The sequence below is a fragment of the Megalobrama amblycephala genome, linkage group LG13 (assembly GCF_018812025.1).
Source record: "Megalobrama amblycephala isolate DHTTF-2021 linkage group LG13, ASM1881202v1, whole genome shotgun sequence".
NCBI lineage: Eukaryota > Metazoa > Chordata > Actinopteri > Cypriniformes > Xenocyprididae > Megalobrama > Megalobrama amblycephala.
The window spans coordinates 4377877-4397158 of NC_063056.1; the positions used below are offsets into that span (position 1 = coordinate 4377877).

The 19282-nt window shown below is 37.0% G+C and overlaps 1 protein-coding gene across 3 annotated transcripts; it reads left to right on the plus strand.

The window, feature by feature from the left end:
• The first annotated feature begins 1367 nt into the window (after nt 1-1367).
• LOC125243697 (CUB domain-containing protein 1-like) lies at nt 1368-14260 on the plus strand. Of its 3 annotated transcripts, XM_048153501.1 has the most exons (6): nt 1378-1513; nt 9442-9588; nt 9678-9816; nt 10042-10395; nt 10495-10576; nt 12529-14260. In XM_048153501.1, exons 2-6 carry the CDS (start codon nt 9547-9549, stop codon nt 12917-12919), a joined length of 1008 nt encoding a protein of 335 aa, XP_048009458.1. In that variant the 5' UTR covers nt 1378-1513; nt 9442-9546; the 3' UTR covers nt 12920-14260. The 3 variants fall into 3 exon arrangements, with proteins under 3 accessions (XP_048009457.1, XP_048009458.1, XP_048009459.1); XM_048153500.1 differs by having other exon boundaries at nt 1368-1513; nt 9442-9816; XM_048153502.1 differs by lacking the exon at nt 1378-1513 and having other exon boundaries at nt 9420-9588.
• Nucleotides 14261-19282: the final 5022 nt, after the last annotated feature.

Consider the following 19282-nt stretch of genomic DNA (forward strand, 5'->3'; position numbering starts at 1 on the left):
GACACATTACTATTTATAGTAATTTTTTATAATTATTATTTTTTTTTTTTGGTTTAATATAGACACTATATTGCGATTAGAATAAAGAACTTAAAGGGATAGTTCACCCAAAAATGAAAATTCTGTCATCATTTACTCACCCTCAGGTTGTTCCAAACTCGTATAATTTTTTTTTGTAATGTTGAACACAAAGGAAGATGTTTTAAAGAATGTGGGAAACTGAACAGTTCTGGGGAACCTTTGACTTCCATAGAATTTTTTTTCCCTACTATGGAAGTCAACGGTGCCCCAAAGCGGCCTGGTTACAAACTTCCTTCAAAATATTTTTCTTTGTGAAACAAAGAACAAAGAAATGTATACAGGTTTAGAACAACTTGAGAGTAAGTAAATGATTATATCATTTTCATTTTTGGGTGAACTATCCCTTTAAGAATAAAAAAACAACTTACCTTTCACAATCATCAGCTTGATCTAGTTGATCCTTAAAATGAAAGTGAAACCAGTCACACTCTTCATTGAGGCAAATCCTTTTAAAATCATTCCTCACCGCATCTCAAAACAATGAAAAGTACATGAAACTGACTAAACTTAATGTGTTTTTCCGAGTTGACGTGGGCGTTCACTCTGTTGCATGTATCTCCTCAGAATTTGCATCTGAATAGCGCTCGCTCCGTGGGCGTGGACAAATTAGTGGATAATGAACTACTGACATGTCTCAATTTTCATACTTACATAAACAGTAGAAAACAATATTTGTTTTTGATTTGACTAACATGATTTAAAACCTGACATTTCAACATTTCTTTAGACATATGTCTCATTTTTGTGTCATTAGTATTCACTAAGTTACAGTTCATTTTCTGAGGGAGTATCAGATTGGACTTCATTTAGAGAGAGACGACAGATCACGCATCATGTTAGTTTTCTTTATTTTGCAAAAAGCACAACATTTTGTTTTTACTCTGAGTGTACACAAATAAAAGAAGACATTTCACAGATTAGACTGGTATATAACTCTTAATTGATAAGTTAAAAATTGACAGAGTATTTTTAGTCACTTTCACACTGGTAAGAAAAAAAACAAGGTGGTATTGCCGGCGCTACTGCCGACTCCAGAGTGTTAAATGGATGTGTATTAATTGGGATAACACACAGACAGGTCGGTCAGGGCTGGATGAGTTCAGAGTTCCTTGACACTTCATCTCTTTTCTCATAATAAAATCTTTTGATCACTCAAAATGTTTTATTTTGCAAAAATGACTGGCTCATTGTTCATCATGCTTTACTTATTTCATATAATGTTTATTTGATATCTATTTTTTCTTATTCTTGTCACTGTTGCAGAGCAGTGCAAAAGGAATTGTGATGAAAAAGGATCCCAAGTCTGCCTGTGTGTTGAAACTGGATTCGGTCATAATGGACACAGTCACCATAGCTTCAGGGGAGTATTATGACATTGAATCCCTTGACTGTAACAAGGATGAACTCGAGTTGACTGTCAACCAGACCATAGGTACTCAACTGTGTGGAATGATCCATGCCTTAAATAAGACAATATCCTAAATGTTTTGAGCTTTGTTTCACTGTGTAAAATGTTCTGGTCACTATTAGAACAGAAGGTTCACCGGTAAAATCTATATGTAACAGAGTTCGTAATGTAGGAAGGAAGATGACAGGGTCGGCTTTGACTACTGGCTGCTTTTATTTATTTCACAAAACAAGAGGTGTGCAGACAGGCACAAAACGGTCAAAAATCAACATCAAATTCACTCCAACAAACACAACAGAAATCCAGGAGTGTGGCAGCCAGTAGTCCTTCTCTCTCTCCCTCGCTACTGCTTCTCCTGGCGTTTTATACTCTCTCCACGCCAATTACAGAAACAAGAGACAGGTGTTTGTTATTTGCGCTTAACCCACTCACTCACCGCGCGTCTCCTGCCTCTCTCTCCCGCTGCAGACTTCGCTGAACCACGCCCCCCTTGCCACACTATATATACCTTAACTTCTGTTATTTAAGCAGGTCAGGTACATGACTTTGGGTGAAAATATTGTCAGTAGGAATTCCCTAAAACTTGTCAGCTACCTTCAGAACATGGTGGTGAAAACCCCTGCAAACTTTTGTTTCAGTCTGTTTTTTTTTGTTTTGTTTTTTTGTTTGTTTTTTTGGCTTAGTGTGGAGATTATCTAAGCCAAATATAAATAATAATAATAAGGGTTAATTATGCTCTTCAATACCAAAAGAACCAGAGGGAAATTAATTTAAATATGTTCCAAGACCCAAAGGCCTAAGAATAATCATGATAAACACAAAAGTGAATTTTGACCATATGGTGGTGCTATAGAGTTTGACTTTTTTTACTTAAATTTAGGTACTTGTTTGACCCTCCTCAATCAGTGTGCCAAATGTCACAACTTTCATTCAAATGGAAGTGCCACAAGAAGAAAAAAAAAAAAAAAACTAATGAAAACAATAGGGGTAAAGATTAGTTCACTTTCAAATGAAAATTACCCCAAGCTTTACTCACCCTCAAGCCATCCTAGGTGTATATGACTGTTACGGCCCATGTCTGAGTTAACAGCTCATTAAATAAAATAATATATATAATAATATATATATTTATTTATTTATTTATTTATTTTTATGAGTACAGAGTACAGAAGGCAGTCTGGCGGAAGCTAAATATTTTACTTCATAACTTGTTACAAACTGATATTATTTTTACACAAATGCATCGTTTCGCTTCAAAAGTTCTTTATTAACCCTCTGGAGCTGCGTGGAATATGTTTATGATGGATGGATGTGGATGGAGACACTTTCTTTATTACTCTGATTGCCTTCGTCAGAAAGAAGAAAGTCAAAAACACCTAGGATGGCTTGAGGGTGAGTAAAGCTTGGGCTAATTTTAATTTGAAAGTGAACTAATCCTTTAAGGTCTGACCACATCAAGGAAGATTCACTCTTAAGTCCACACCACAACTGTATCGCTAACGTAGGAATAGAGCTGCTCGATTATGGCAAAAATCATAATCATGTTTATTTTGGTCAATATTGAAATCACGATTATTTAACATGATTATTGGTGGGTGATATGATCAAAGTCTTATTTTATGATATGAGTAATTTTAAATGTCAGTGAACTTTCACAATTAACCATACTTCAGCAAAAACTAATACTAGGTTAACTAATGTCAATAAAAAGTCCTCATAACAGCTACAGAAGACAAGTAAACAGTCAACAATAAAATAATAACAAAGAAACTAATTACAAACAAAAAAAAAAAAATATATGTTTATGGGGTTACTTACCAAAACAGCATTTTGACATATTTGCATGTAGGCTATTTGACCGTTTAGGCGTGTATCCGAAGCCCATAGTATACTTTGCTTATGCATGTTCCGCCTTGGCCACACAGGTGGCCACCTAGGGAACAGCATCTCTTTCATCGCTTAATGCGCTTTTAATAACACTGTTTAATATCAAGCACGTCCCGCAGTTTAGCAACAGTAGACTGCATTTTACGTCACTCTCTTACAACCCTTTCACACTGAACCTGACGCAAAATGCAAGGCGAATCGCAGAAGAATGGACCCTTCACACCAAACGCAAAACGACTGATCATCTTCTGCTAATTCACGCCTGCATGCTAGGTGGCGCTGACTAACAATGCATTTGTGATAACACTTTATAATAACGTTCAGTTATAAGTCACTTATAAATTATTAGTTAATGATGAACGAATCATTTACAAAACATGACAAAAGGTACATAAATGATTATTAAGTGGTATGCTAACGATTTACAAATGTGTTTTAAGTTATCTTATAAATGATGATAAATGAACAGATCATTAGTAGATGGTTTATAATTTATTAGTTCATTATTTATCACTTATAAATCGTTTATTTGTCAAAATTGTTTTAGTATCATAATCTCAATAAACAATTGTTAATCATGAACAAATCATGAACACACAATTAGTAAATGATCAGTATATGATTTATTGATGAAGTTGTAAGCTGGTCAGTGTTCAAAAGCACAAACATACATGTATGATAAAGCACTGTTTTTAAGAAGAGTAATTTATTTGTTTTGAAGTGGATATACATTTATAAATGCCTCAGTCAGGCGATTCCAGTGGGTTATGTTAAATCCTTTCACTCATCAGCACAGACTTGTGTTCTGTGTGGAGTGTGTGGGATCTAGTGATAAAGTGAACCTCTGAACTGGTTTTACCTTTCACTGAAGCTCACATCAGGTGCACAAAGTTAAAGACTCCATGGGCCCTATTTTAACGATCTAAACGCAAAGTGTAAAGCGCACGGTGCAGGTGGACTCAGGGCGTGTCCAAATCCACTTTTGCTATTTTAATGACGGAAAAACGGTCCGTGCGCCGGGGCGCATTTTTGAAATGGGTTGTCCCTATTCTCTTAATGAGTAATGGGCGTAACGTTCAATAAACCAATCAGAGTGTCATCTCCCATTCCCTTTAAGAGCGAGATGCACTCGCACCATGGCGGATTGCTATTTACATGGCGGAATTTGTTGGCGAAAAAGCGGAACGCTTTTCAAGCAAAGAAACCGATCTGCTCGTGCGCGAAGTTAAAGTCAGTTAATATATATGTGTGTGTGTATTGACACGATTGTTCAATTAATTAGCCAATTTCGTTCATCATTATAAGTAGTAATAGGCTGAATTGAAAATAGGTAGCCTAATTCTAATACACGCAATGACTATTCATCATTACGTTTTTATATTTATGTAGCCTACACAATAATATTCTTTTACACTGTAATCCTTTTGTTTTTAATATTTGGCATGTTTGTGTGATGCGCATCCCTGTGTGTAATAACCAAAGTCAACGCGCACTGTGGACGCGCCCAGAGGCGCAGTTTCTACCAACGCTCTCTAACAAAAAAATATTGCGCCATTGACTTTAGACTTTAGACCAGGTTTGAGTTGGTCTATGGCACAGTCTATTTTCAGCTCCTTAAAATAGCAATGCGCCGGCAATGCCCTGAACACACCTCTTTTTTAGACCAGCACGCCCATGGGCGCACTAACTGGCGCAAATGCATTTACTAATTTAAGGACGTGGCGCTGAATGGGAAAACGCGAACGGCACCGGACGCAAACTAGCAAACACACTTGCGCTGCGCCTTGCGTCGCATTGCGCCGGGTGTATTATAGGGCCCCATGTGTGTCAGAGAAGACAGCTATCTATACCAGTGGCGTGCGGTCCATATAAGCTGCGAATGCTCCGCATACCCAAGCTATTCATGGACTCAGCAACCAATAATAACATTATAAATTACTATTAAATCCTTTGTTTGAGGTGTACCATAAAGCCTACATGATTGGAACATGATTGGAAATGTGTATGTAACTGTCCGTAATTTAGTTTATTTATTTGCCCAATGACGGTAATTTTCTTGAAATCTGCCAGTTACGGAGACTTCCGGGTAAGCTGATCTACAGCAGCTTTTGCGCATTCGTGCTTTTGTTATGGAGCGTCATCATTGTCCCGCGTTCTCATTGGTTTGCTGGTCTATGGCAAATTGCATGGGCAGGGTAAGCTATGAGCTAAGAGCTTGAACAAGAGGAAAAATGAGCTGCTGCCAGATCTCGATCACCAAAAATACTTTTTATTTGATACAAATCTAAATAGACTTAACCAAATGGGGAAACAAATCATAACTAAAACTATTTTCATAGTATTTCATTTTCTCCAGAGATTTTTTTTTAATGAAAACTTGTTTAAGACAGTCCTACTATAACTAGGTCTATCAGAGGATGTTAATCGATAGTCTATGCATTTGTTAAAAGTCAGTTTGAAAAATTTCAACTTATTTTTTAAAGAATAATGATATTTTTTATTTAATATAGCCTTCTTATTATAATTACGTTTTATTTTTTTTATTTATAATAGGCTGCTAATACTTTATGTTATACTTATTTTTAATTATTAGTTTAAAAAATACTTCTGGCTTACATTTAAATTGACATGGTGTTTTTTTATTTGTGGTGTCTGATTTAGATCTGTGTCCTAAACTGATAGATCTGTGTCCTAAACATTTAAAGGTGAAGTATGTAGTTTCTGTGACACTAGCGGCACCTAGCAGATTACAAAAATACAGCATATTTTGCAAACGCACCTTTCGCATATCGCACCTCCATCGACTCAAACATCACAAAAGCTCTTACAGGTGCTTGTAAAGGCATATCTCAACAAGTAAATGTAGGCTACTCTCAGTAAAAGGTCCAACATATTAGAAAGACTTTTTGCTGTGTTACTATTTGTCACGAGCAAGCAAATGAGTAAACTAACACAGAGAACGCGTGCGTCTTGCATATTATCCCTAAACTGAGACATTCTAAAACGATTAACATTAAAAAGCTTAACGTGGCTTAATTTACTAAGACAGTGTTATTAACAAACCAAACTTACTATGTACAGAAAAGCAGATGAGCCCATAATATGACCGCAACACGTTTAATTAAACATTTTCCTCCCATTAAGAAAACGCTTAACGTGGCTTAATGTAGGCTATTATTAAGACAGTTTAAAAGACCAAACTTAGTAAACACTATACTAATAAAGCATAGTATACAGAAAAAATGGTTTGTGCAGAATTTTATCTTTTAATATCACTTAGTAGGCTACATATTTATAACGTTTTTCTATGGGAGGAAAACACAATGTGTAATTAAATGAACTGCGTTCATATTCTGGGATCATCTGCTTTGCTGTACATAGTATGGTTTATTAGTATGATGTGTGTTGAGTTTGGTCTGTTAATATCACTGTCTTAGTACATTAAACCACGTTAAGTGTTTTTTACGTTAAGCATTTTAGAATGTCCCTATTATTAAGCTAAAAATACCATTCAACGTAACTGCATCGGCCACATTACATAACGCACCACCCAGCATACCCGGTTAAAAAAGTCACTGCTCGCCACTGGTCTATACCCTCACCAGTCAGCACTTACACTGCACTACACACTACAAAGTGATCAACACCTGTTATAGATGATGTGTAAACACATGAATAAAATTGCAATATAGATATATTTACAGTGACTTTTATCTTAGTTAATATACTATTGTATAAAAAGAATAATTTTAAGCTCCTTACTCCACCCTATAGCCTTAAGCATAACCATTTTGACAAGATACAAAGTGTAACAGATAAATGTAATCACAATACTTTATTTAAAACATTACAAAAAGCAGTATAAAGAAAAGACAAAAAATTTTCTTTCTGCTGTAAATTTGGCCATTTTATCATGGGACTCTCATTGATTCTGCTCTCTTTTGGAGCCTGTCCCTAGTGGCAAGTTGATGAATTGCAGTTTAAGTCACTTCCGTATTGGCTTCAAGAAAAACTGGGGGAGGTTGCCGCTTAGTTTGAAAAGCCAATTTTGAAAGTTTAAATAGATGAGTTGGCAGATATTTACAAGTATTTTTGTTTAATGATTATATTACAGAATAAAAAAAGTTTTCCTCATACTGTGGTATCGTCTGAAGACTTGGAATAAAATGCACAAAATAATGGACTGAAGTTTATGATCAGTTTATGGTGTGTTTTCATGTTATGGTGAGCAGCTGTCCCATAAAAACAAAATAAAAATGAAATGATTAAGTGCTGATTAAACGGTGGCAGAGTATTAATTTTTTTTATTTTTATATTTTTATATGTTTATATTTTTATATGTAGTTCAGGCTTGGCTAAAGTGATGATATGTAACACATTTACAAGCAATGAATAGTTTACACTTTAGATTAGGGGATGCAGAAAGCTACCAAGTATTTTGTAAATGATTTATTCATGCATTTACACATCATCTATAACAGGTGTTGAACACTGTAGTGTGTAATGCAGTGTAAGTGCTGACTGACAGCTGTCTTCTCTGACACACATGGAGTCTTTAACTCTGTGAACCTGATGTGAGCTTCAGTGAAAGGTAAAACCAGTTCAGAGGTTCACTTTATCACTAGATCCCACACAATCCATACAGAACACAAGTCTGTGCTGATGAGTGAAAGGATTTAACATAACCCACTGGAATCACCTGACTGTGAGGGATTTATAAATGTATATTCACTTCAAAACAAATAAATTACTCTTCTAAAAAACTTTATCATACCTGCATGTTTTTGCTTTTGAACACTGACCAGTTTACAACTTCATCAATAAATCATATACTGATCATTTATTAATGGTTTGTTCATGATTTGTTCATGATTAACAATTGTTTATTGAGATAATGATACTAAAACAATTGACAAATAATTAAACGATTTATAAGTGATAAATAATGTATTAACTAATAAATGATAAATCATCTACTAATCATCTACTAATCAACTAATGATCTGTTTGATCCTGTTTGATCCATAGCCTATATTTGTCATTAATGTTAATAAAACAACAAAATATGTTAAATAAATGTATACATGGTAAATAAACCTACTGTATCTGAAAAACAAGGTTATTTAATTTGTATCTCTATAATATTTGTTGTATTGTTTGTAATTTGTTTGTAAATGTCTTTATACAACAACAATTATATATATTGATAATTATGCCCTTTGAAGGTTATTGGACAGTGTGAAATTTTTGTTCTTTAAGTTTGTGACAAGCACATAAAAATTATTACTTTTTTTATTAGAGTAATTATAAACAAGCTGTCCTACATTAGTCTCACTGTATTGTGCTTGGAAAACTGCAACATCAAAAAAAAAGAGAGAGAGAGAGAGAGAGAGAAATTAATGTATAGGCATTGGTATCGGTATCGGCGAGTACTAGAAAAAAGTATCGGTACTCGTACTCAGCCCTTAAAAATGGGTGCATCCCTAGTGATTACATAATACAGAGGGGAAGAAATTATATTTCTTTCTGAATTTCGCACTGAATTTCTGTTTAGTGTTAAAGGGCCTTTATTCGGCTGATTTAGATGTTAAGTTTGGGTTAGGGAAGAATGAAAGCGCACCGCTGTGAAGGAAAGAAAGGTGCGCTGGCCAAAATGCGGCAGCGGTACAGTAATCGTTTTACCTCGATTATATTGTTTTCATAATCGTTGGAAGCAGAAATTGAAAATATGATTATTTGCACAGCCCTACGAGGGTATGATATCTTTAGAATCACTTTCAGAATTTTTCCAGCCAATAAAATTATCAAAACATTGACAGTCAAAATCCAACGACATAAAGAGCTCAAGCATTTAAAGCAGCAGACGACATACCTGCAGCTTGTGCTTATAATACAGTAAACAGGATGTTATCATCCATTTATGTGGAGGCTAATATAGTTATTGTTATAGAATATCTTTAAAGTTATCATTCTTGGTGTGAATGGGCCTTTACGCTCTTTCAGTTATTGGCCTATAATGTTAAACATTCCTGTATTCATCCCTTACATTGTTCCTTTATCAACAGAATGTAAGGAATGGAAAAACTGTGCATCCATTCCATTCTCTATAGCCTTCGATTACAAGGAGATCTGTATCCCAGTAGTTCTGAAGACGATCACATGGCACCTTCATGGCCCACAGAACAGTTCAGTCGAGCTACAGTCCCCTACAGGTCTGCGTTACTGTCTGCCTGAGGAAAATTGCAATAGCAACCTCCTCCTTAATGTGTCCCATGATAACCCTGGCATCACTGTTGGGCAGTTTTTTCCAAGTGGAACCATTGAGAAAATCCAGATCCGTGAATCCAAGATTGCAGTAACTGCCTCCGTTGCAAGTTTCAATGACTGGAATTTGGCAACTAAACCCTTTCTAACTTATTTATTTACACAAGATATATCAGGTAAAGTGTTTCATTATGTATTTGTTATACATTACTGCAAATGGAAACTGCTTTTTATGTTGAGGAAACTATATAGCGAGTGCAAGTTCGAAGACATTAAAAAAATCTAACCGACCTCAAACCATTCAATAGTAGTGCACCTGCTCAAATATATTCAGTGTGAATGACTTGATATCAAAAATCAAAACAGTTATTGAGTCTTGCTCTTCTGCCTTTCTCATACAGAGGACTATATATTCACTGTTGCACCAAAATTGGATAATCCTACAGTGTTGGCGACCCCAGCCTGGCCGTCTGGGATGAAACCCTCCAGCAGTGTGTCCTGGATCATTAACATGGAGCCACAGCTTAAGAGCAATCTGAAGTTCATGAATGTCAGCCAACCCGAGTGTATGGAGGTGCAAACAAACATTGCAGTGCAGACCATTGTGCCTCAAATGATAGTCTACAGTGCTAAAAAGGATGGGAATATTAATAATATCCTGGTCCTAGAAAGTTTTTACCTTAACATGACTAACTGTAAGTCCCCGACAGGAAGCTTCAGGGCAATGATGGAGATCACACTGCAGAATAACACAAGTGAGAGAGCCTTACTTTCTTCTGTCCACTTTGCATAGAATTTCCCTATGTTATATCAATAAGGGAAAGATAAAGTGAAATGTCTTGTCATGTTTTCAGAGAACCATCTGGGCATCATCCTGAGTACTGTGGGCATCTTGTTAATGATCATAACATCCGTGGTGATCTGGATTGTTCTCAGGTGAGCGTTTTTAAAAAACATATTTTAAATATAGCTAAAAGAAGCAATTAAAGGACTTCAAGCATGTTAAGGCCTTTAGGCGCATATGTAAAAAGATATTATGTGGTATTTAACAAGCCTTTAACCACCTAATTCAGCGATGAAAAAATAAAAATTTCAGGTAATCAGCACCATCTATTGCCTGATCTCCATAAAAGTTTACATGCTTGTTTAGAATCATATTTCGCATGTTTCTTTCTAATTTCGTGAAGATTTGAGGTTTTGTTTAATAAAAGCTTTTAGGTAAAGCATATGGGTCACGACTCAAGGCCATTTTGAAATGACTGCGCTATAGCCATCCAAATACTACAGTTCAACATATTTGTGATAATTATTAAAGGTGCCCTCGAATGAAAAATTTAATTTATCTTGGCATAGTTAAATAACAAGAGTACAGTACACGGAAATGACATACAGTGAGTCTCAAACTCCATTGTTTCCTCCTTTTTATATAAATCTCATTTGTTTAAAAGACCTCCGAAGAACAGGCGAATCTCAACATAACACTGACTGTTACGTAACAGTCGGGGTGTACGCCCCCAATATTTGCATATGCCAGCCCACGTTCCCAACATTATGAAAGGCATTAGACAAGGGCATAACATCTGGATGTGCACAGCTGAATCAACAGACTAGGTAAGCAAGCAAGAACAACAGCGAAAAATGGCAGATGGAGCGATAATAACTGACATGATCCATGATATCATGATATTTTTAGTGATATTTGTAAATTGTCTTTCTAAATGTTTTGTTAGCATGTTGCTAATGTACTGTTAAATGTGGTTAAAGTTACCATCGTTTATAACTGTATTCACGGAGACAAGAGCCATCGCTATTTTCATTTTTAAACACTTGCAGTCTGTATAATTCATAAACAACTTCATTCTTTATAAATCTCTCCAACAGTGTAGCATTAGCCGTTAGCCACGGAGCACTATCAAACTCATTCAGAATCAATGTAAACAATATAACAGTATACAATACTCACATAATCCACCGCATGCATAAAGATCCATTTTGAGGGTTATATTAGCTGTGTAAACTTTGTTAAGGCACTGTTTAAGGCAAGCGTGAGCTCTGTGGGCGGAGAGCACAGGATTTAAAGGGGCCGCAGCATAAATCGGCGCGTTTATAATGATGCCTCAAAATAGGCAGTTAAAAAAAATTTATAAAAAAAAAAAAAATCTATGGGGTATTTTGAGCTGAAACTTCACAGACATATTCAGGGGACACCTTAGACTTATATTACATCTTTTAAAAACATGTTCTAGGGCACCTTTAATCTAGCGAGTCCTGTGATTTGTACTACACTGGTTTTGTTGAGGCTCAAAATGATGAGATCCAACATACTGTGTGATTTAAATAACGTTTGTATGTGTGAAATATCTAATAATATACAATCAGTATACAAGTTTCACACATGTAAAACCTGATAGCACAATCTAATGGCAATTTCTTAAAAATTTCTCACTGTCTTTTGAGGCCATGAGTCAAACGGCATCATTTCATTTTGATCGGCCTCTGATAGCCTTGTTTAATAGCTTCAGAATGTTGATTGGCTGATGGTAGCCATATTTTTAAAATCAATGTCGTCATAGACAATGATGGTACAGTACCTTGGACAAAGACACTGAAAGCAAATTTTCAAGACAGTTGTGCCAACTGCATAGTTTGCTTGCATAGTTATTAGCCATTTTCAGCTTTTTCAGTGGCCAAATGCTGAGATTTTAATAATGTTACATGAAAATGAGCCCATACATGTGTGCCAACTTGTGAGATTATCTCAGTCCATTCAAGAGTTATAGCCATTTAAGTGAAAGTGGCCATGCTGATTAGGATCTTTGTGCTTGAAACCCTGACAAGTATTGTGCGGTAATGTTTGATTCTTAACAAAGTATCTTAATATTTCACAGGCAAAAGAAGAGGAATAAGACTCCCCCAGTGCCTGTCTACAATCCCAAAGCTTTCCTTCCAGGCCTCCATGGTATCCCCAAAACACAGGAGGAGGAGGAAGAAGATCCTCACACTTATGTGTACATAGACGATTCTCTAGTATATTCCCATCTGCTTAAAAAAGAAGCTGAAAATGAACAATGTAAAGATGAGAGCGGCCCACCTTTACCTGACAGATCAGTCGGCAAAGGCGAAAGCCTAGTCACTAAAGGCAGTGGGATGGTTGACGGTGAACTCTATGGTTACTTTCAGGGACAGTCAACTACATCTGGCTCACCAAAGTCTCCAATCAAAATCTCTGAGGACGAGGCCTGTGAAACCAGACTGTGTGAGAGAGAAGAGAGTCCTTGATGGAATTGAATTTTCTACTGCATTTTTTTTAAGTGTCTAAGAAGTTTGTATATTTAGTGATTTTATGTTTGAACGGTTTGCATGTTTTAAACATTGTATGTTTTTGATATTTAAACGTCTACATTTATTTGCACCATGTAAAGTTAGGAGATACATTTTCTAGAAAAAGAAATCTGTTTGCGACCAGAAAGCGTTCTCTGTTGATTTCTGGTGTAAACTGAATATGTGAGTGTGACTCAATCTCATGGGAAAGATAACTATTTCACTAGTTGGTGATTTCAAATGAATTTGTATGATTTGAATTGTACAAAAACTTATGATTTAAAAAAAAAAAAAAAAAGAGTAATCAGAAAGGCCACCCCTAAACATACCGGTCACCGGGGCATAAGCAGATCGTATGAAAACATGAATAAATGCATACAAATTTGAATGAATTAGCCACCAATTTGCCAAAACATAAAATAGTTATGAATTGTCATGAGAGTGTTAGAGATTCTGTCTGTTTCTGCTGTCTGGATTTCAATATAGATGATCCAAAAGGGGACAGATGCTGGAGGCTCTGCAAACCCATTAAACTACTCTTGTTTTATGGCTTTTGTGAATCTGCTGAGCTACTTAAAACAGGGGGCTTCTGTTGTCAATTGTGTCTGGTTATTAATCTGATGATTCTTCGATCTAGACTTAAAACTAAACTAAAGTGTGAACCATGCGGTGTGAACCATGCGGTGCCAGGGACACTATGGCCAGGCTAGGTTTAATTATGTGGGGTCATAAATTAATATTAAAGGTGCAGTATTTTTTTGACATCATTTTTTAAGGCCATTTTTATAATTACCTTATTGTATCTAAATGTATCTGTGTTGTGTTTTATGTCAAATACTTAAATTTAACATTACTTCAGTCATTCAGAGTGCTATACTGTAGCTATATATTACAAATAAAATTTTCAACATCAACAAAAGCGTCTTTACAACGCAAAGGTGGAACAGAATCTGCATTAATGTTTATTTACACCAACTGTTTAATGCAGCTCAAAGGTGGCATACTCGATCCTATAAGGTAAAGTAAATAGCCCACATAAAGTATATAAATTATGTAGTGAATCTAAACACCTCTGATTGGCCACTGCATTCACACACAGAAACATGTGATTGGTTATAATGCTCAACACTGTCAGGGCCGGATTGGGACTCATTTTCAGCCCTGGAGTTTCATGCCTTAGACCGGCCCACTTTAATTCACGACTGACTATATTAAAATAATGTAATTAAAACCTCAGTATATAAGTCTGCATTAGTGCTCTGTTTTCTACAGCCTTGTAATTAATTGTATTTTTCAAAAAATATCTTCAAATACTGAAGATATAATAAAAAATAAAAATTAAATTACAAAAAATTTGAAAATTTGATATACAGTCATTTTTATTGTTATAATAATGATTTTAAAATGTGAAGCATTGATTAACTCTAGCCATCTAGTGGCTGTAGTTAAAAATTCATGTTATTTTAATTTTAATTTAATTTAGTGTTTGCTTTCAAGTAGATGGTAGCAATCGTGCACTAAACCCAAGCACATTTTTCATGTCTGTCACTATTAATGAAATAGATCTTTATTAAAGTGGATTTAACATAAAATTTTGCTATTTTATATAAATGTAAATACTTAAATTATTACAAATTGAGGCAAATAAATAACACAAAATACCACAAATCCCCCAAAATTGCACAACTTTACAGTAAAATATTAAAGCATTTGTTTAAAGTTTGTTTAAAAAAAAAAAGTTACATTATGTTACAAAATCACATTTTACTGTCTGGTTATGTAAGCTAGTTGGACAGAAAAATGAATATTGTTGGCCAATGTGTAATAGCATAGCAAGCAAAATAACACAAGCTATAGGCCCTATATTTTATTATTTGCCTACTATTATTATGATATGAGTAACAGCTGCATACATGCCTTTATCTTTTGCATGTTTCCCTTCTTCCTTTTTATTTATTTACGTTACTTAAATCGGCCTACGGTGGCTTATACCGTTTGTCTTACCATAATTTAGTGTTGATTTAGAACTTGTCCCACTGTCCCTACAGACGTCACCTCATCCCTTCTTCTCGTATACTTTTGAGCGAGTTGTCTTTTCCAGGCGCACATTCCAAGTCCTTCCCGAGTCCAACCAGGTTAATTTACCCAAAGAGTGAGAAATGAACTGAATAAATAAAATGTATTTACAATTTCCATATGGAACTTAAAACAACACAATAAAACTAGAATAACTTAGGCTGTTAAAAGTGTGGAGTCCATACCCTAAAACAGTCCATAAGAATCCTAGTGTGATGTAAGTCCCAATGTGAAAGTGTCCACCGGTGTATATACAAAGTCCTGAAAGTGATAATCCAATGGAAAAGTGATGTAGTTTGCTGAAAAGGTAAGTCCATAAAATTAAATTCCACAGTCCAGCTCGCAAGTGATCACGTTTGTAATGAGGGAGTGATTGTTTGTCATGCTGCCTCCTTTATACTGGTCTACTTCCTTGTTCCTGTCAAGTGATCAGTCACATGACAGGCAGACCCATACACATTTAAAGACATACACACATTAAAATAAGTAAGAGGAATAAAATGGCTAAGACAACATGTAACCCAATTAAAACTCAAATATACATAAAACCATCATGTTATATATATTGAACAGATAAAACACATGTCTTATGTGGAGGAATCTATGGGAACACTAGAGAGAGGTGGGATCAGATACCAGCCTGGATGTCCTTGGGTCGGTGACGCCATTCCTCCCAAGGTCCTGAAGCATCCAGCCTTCCTGGCACACCACTCCCCCTGGCATTTCCTCCTATCCGGCTTGTGGGTCTCTTTGGTGGATGATGATGTTGATGCTGATGAACGGTGATGATGCTGATTGTGAGGTAGTTTGCAGCTAGTGTTGATGACTGCACACTCATTTGTCTCCACACCACACGACTTGCAGTCGCCGACGAATCTCCAGACGTCGCTGCGGATCGTGGGCCACCAGGCAACCTCCAGGATCCTCAGGAGGGACTTGAGCCGTCTATGGTGTCTCTCTGGGGTCTTTTGATGGAAGTGCTGTACCGTATGCTGGATCAGGGCCTTGGGGACGACGAGCTGGATCTTTATGTTGCCGTCCCCCTTCTGGATCTGACGATACAGCACGCCTTGGTGGTCCCGCACTTCGATCCCGTCGGTCGGTGGAGTGGAGGGAGAGAGGGAAAGTCTCTGGAGAGTGTCGTCAACACCCTGTGTGCTGGTGAGCTGCTCTCTGGAGAAGGGGAGGATGGTGTCCAAGTCTGGCCCAGTTGTAACGGTGGCACAGAATTCTCCATCGGTTGCTCTGTTGACTGTCCGTGAAGTTGTTGAGGCAGTGGGATTGTTGGTCGGAGGAAAGCCAGGGGTCGACGTGGGAGGCACTGGGCTGGTCGTCGCAGTGGGAGGGGAGATGGCGGTTTCTGGATCCTTTGTCTGTTCCAGCTGTTTCGCCCATTTTTTCAAATTTAAAATCCACAGCCTCTCTAAAATACATCCTAAAATACTATGTGACACTGTCACACAAAATGCATGTTTTACTGCTTTATTTATTACAATGATTTTATGTATAATAGAGTTTTAATTGGTTTACATGTTTTAGTCCATTTTATATCTCTTAACATTTTAAGTGTGCATGTCTTTAAGAAATGAATGGTTGGCCTGTCATGTGACCAGTCACATGACAGGAAGCAGGTAAAACATCTGTATAAAGAGAGCAGCATGGCAAACAAACAAGAGACTTGCTAACAGTCAACTGGATTGTGGAGTTACCATTTGCGGACTTACCTCTCCAGTCACAACTTTTGGACTATCACTACATGGACATTTGTATATACACCGGTGGACACTCACATTGGGACTTTATCAGCACACTAGGATTCTTGGACTGTTTTAGGGTATGGTACTTGGGACTGTATGCTTTTAACAGACTGAGTTTTCCTGGTTTTATTGTGTTGTTTTAAAGTTTCATGTGAATATTGTGAATACACAATTCAATTTAAACGTATCACTGTTTTTTGTCCTTGAAAATGACTGAAAATGCTGTATTCTGCTGCCAGGCCATTAGATGGCGATGAAACACTATAGACTAAACATGTAATGCGCATGTGCATGACGTCATCTTTTTGCGTTTTTGTTGTTTACACGAAGACCGTTTTCAAAAACTTCCACTTTGAAACCCGTTTTCAAAAGTTTGTGTTTACAGACTACCAAAATGATGTTGACATGTAAATGAACGGTCAAAACACATAAAAAGTTTTCAGTTTTTAGTTGAAAACGATGTTGTATTAGAAAAAGCTGACTACAAGAGACAGGTAAGGAGCTTTCTTCCTTTCTACTCTCACATGAGGAATAACAGTTAGTGTTTGCACAAGAGTGTTCGGCTCTCGAGGGAGTTTAAGGCACTCATAGCGATACATTTGTGTCTGTCCTGTTCGTATGATTATTTTCAAAGTGATAGAATCTGACCCATGAACTAGTGTGCTTGACCCTTGAGGGGGCTTTTCGCAATGCAATCACAGTAATTGTTCCACCTGGGCTTGACTCTCTCTTGAGGGATGAGAGCTGAGCGCCTGCACTCCACGGTTCAGGTCCCGCGGCCTCCATTACGGTGAGAAGGGATTCAGTGCAGGGGTTGTGGGCAGAATGGGGATGAATCAAATAGGAAGTTTCCTTTTTTGGCTCCTCTTGGTGGCTCAAATATCACTATTTTGATTATGTATGTTTCTAATCCTAGGAATTAAGAGAAGAGCATAGTAGTTTTTGTTGTTATTATTAATAATAATTAGGAGTTTTGGAAAGTTATGCCTGCGCCAATGACAGATCTGGTTTTCGGCATAAGACCGACTTTATGTAAAACATTTTTTTATCTGGACATAATTGCCCTGCTCCTGTGAATAACAGAGCTCTGCCTGGATAGCAGTATCAAGTCGTTAGGCTTTCTGTAAGCCTCCTTGATAAGCTGTCCTGAGCAATGGACATTTTAGGCTGCCTCTCGCACTATCATTCCACTTTTATGCGGATGGTACTCAGATCTTCCTGCCAATAAAAAGAAATGACCCTTCTGCTTTACTCTATTCTCCTTACATACTAATTACTTTTTCACTCTAAATGACTCCAAGACTGAGATTATTGTTTTTGGTCCATCTGAGAAATTTGAGTTTAATAACACCACCCTGAGTAATTTGTCTGCTTTTAATTCTAATTGTGTACAGAATCTTGGTGTTTTTTAGACAGATGGTTAACATTAGAAAAACATGTATCCATTGTCATTGCTTTTAGCTTTTTTCAGCTTTGCTTACTTTCTATCTGAAAAGTCTCTTGAGATAGCTATCCACGCTTTTATAACCTTGCGTTTGGATTACTGCAATTCTGTTGTATGGTATCTCAAAGTCCCAGGTAGCTCGACTTCAACTGGAACAAAATGCTACAGCCAAATTTCTTAAGAATAGTTGTAAATATGATCATGCCACGCCTTTGGCTTTCAGTTTAATTTAGAATTGTATTTGTTTACTTTACTTGTGTACAGCACTTTGGTCAGTCTTGTGGCAGTTTTAAAGGGGCTTTAAAAAATAAATAAACTTAAATTTATGTTGACAGGCTCTCTGTAAGCCTCCTTGGCTACTGCTTGTACAATACTGGCATTACTGAAGTCATTCTTCTGAGCCTTCCACTCCCAGGAGCTCCGCTAAGACACCAATTATGTGTTGTAAGCCCCCTTCGTAAGCTGTTCTGAGCATAGGACGTTGTTAGGCTGCCTCTTGCTAGAGAGTGTCATCATGCTGTCCTCCGAGATCAGTTGGGAGGATGCTAAGTTGTTATACTCTCTGTGAGCCTCCTTGACTACTGCTTTTACAGTAGAGGAGCATTGTTAGGCCTCCTCTCATTACAGAGAATCACGCTTTCAGGCCTCAGCTCCCTAGAGCTCTGCCTGAATAGTGGCTTTGAGTTAGGCTTTGCAAAGCCTCCTTGGTAAGCTGCTCCGAGCGTAGCACGCCGACAGCCATATTCCGGCCTCTATCCCCAGAGCTTGGCAGGCAGTAGTGCTGAGTATGGGCTCTTTGCAAGCCTTCTTGGCCACTGCTTTCAGAAGGAAGGTGGTTGTGAATGCGTTGTCTGACGCCACATAGTTTACGAAGTTGTAGGCTCTCAGCGAGCCGCCTTTGATGTTGCTTTCTGTGGAGCATGTTATGCCATCTCGCTATGAGTGCCATTTTTGCTTAGGATGTTACTAGACCTCCTCTCGATTTAGAGAGATGTCATGTTGAGGCCTCCGTCCCACAGAGCGCCACCACCTAGTGGTGCTAAG

Coding starts and splice junctions, on each gene's coding strand:
- LOC125243697 (XM_048153500.1), top strand. CDS start 1,417: ATGGACACAGTCACCATAGCTTCAGGGGAGTATTATGACATTGAATCC. Junction 1,514..9,441: donor GACTGTCAACCAGACCATAG/GTACTCAACTGT, acceptor CTTTATCAACAG/AATGTAAGGAATGGAAAAAC. Junction 9,817..10,041: donor ATTTACACAAGATATATCAG/GTAAAGTGTTTC, acceptor TTTCTCATACAG/AGGACTATATATTCACTGTT.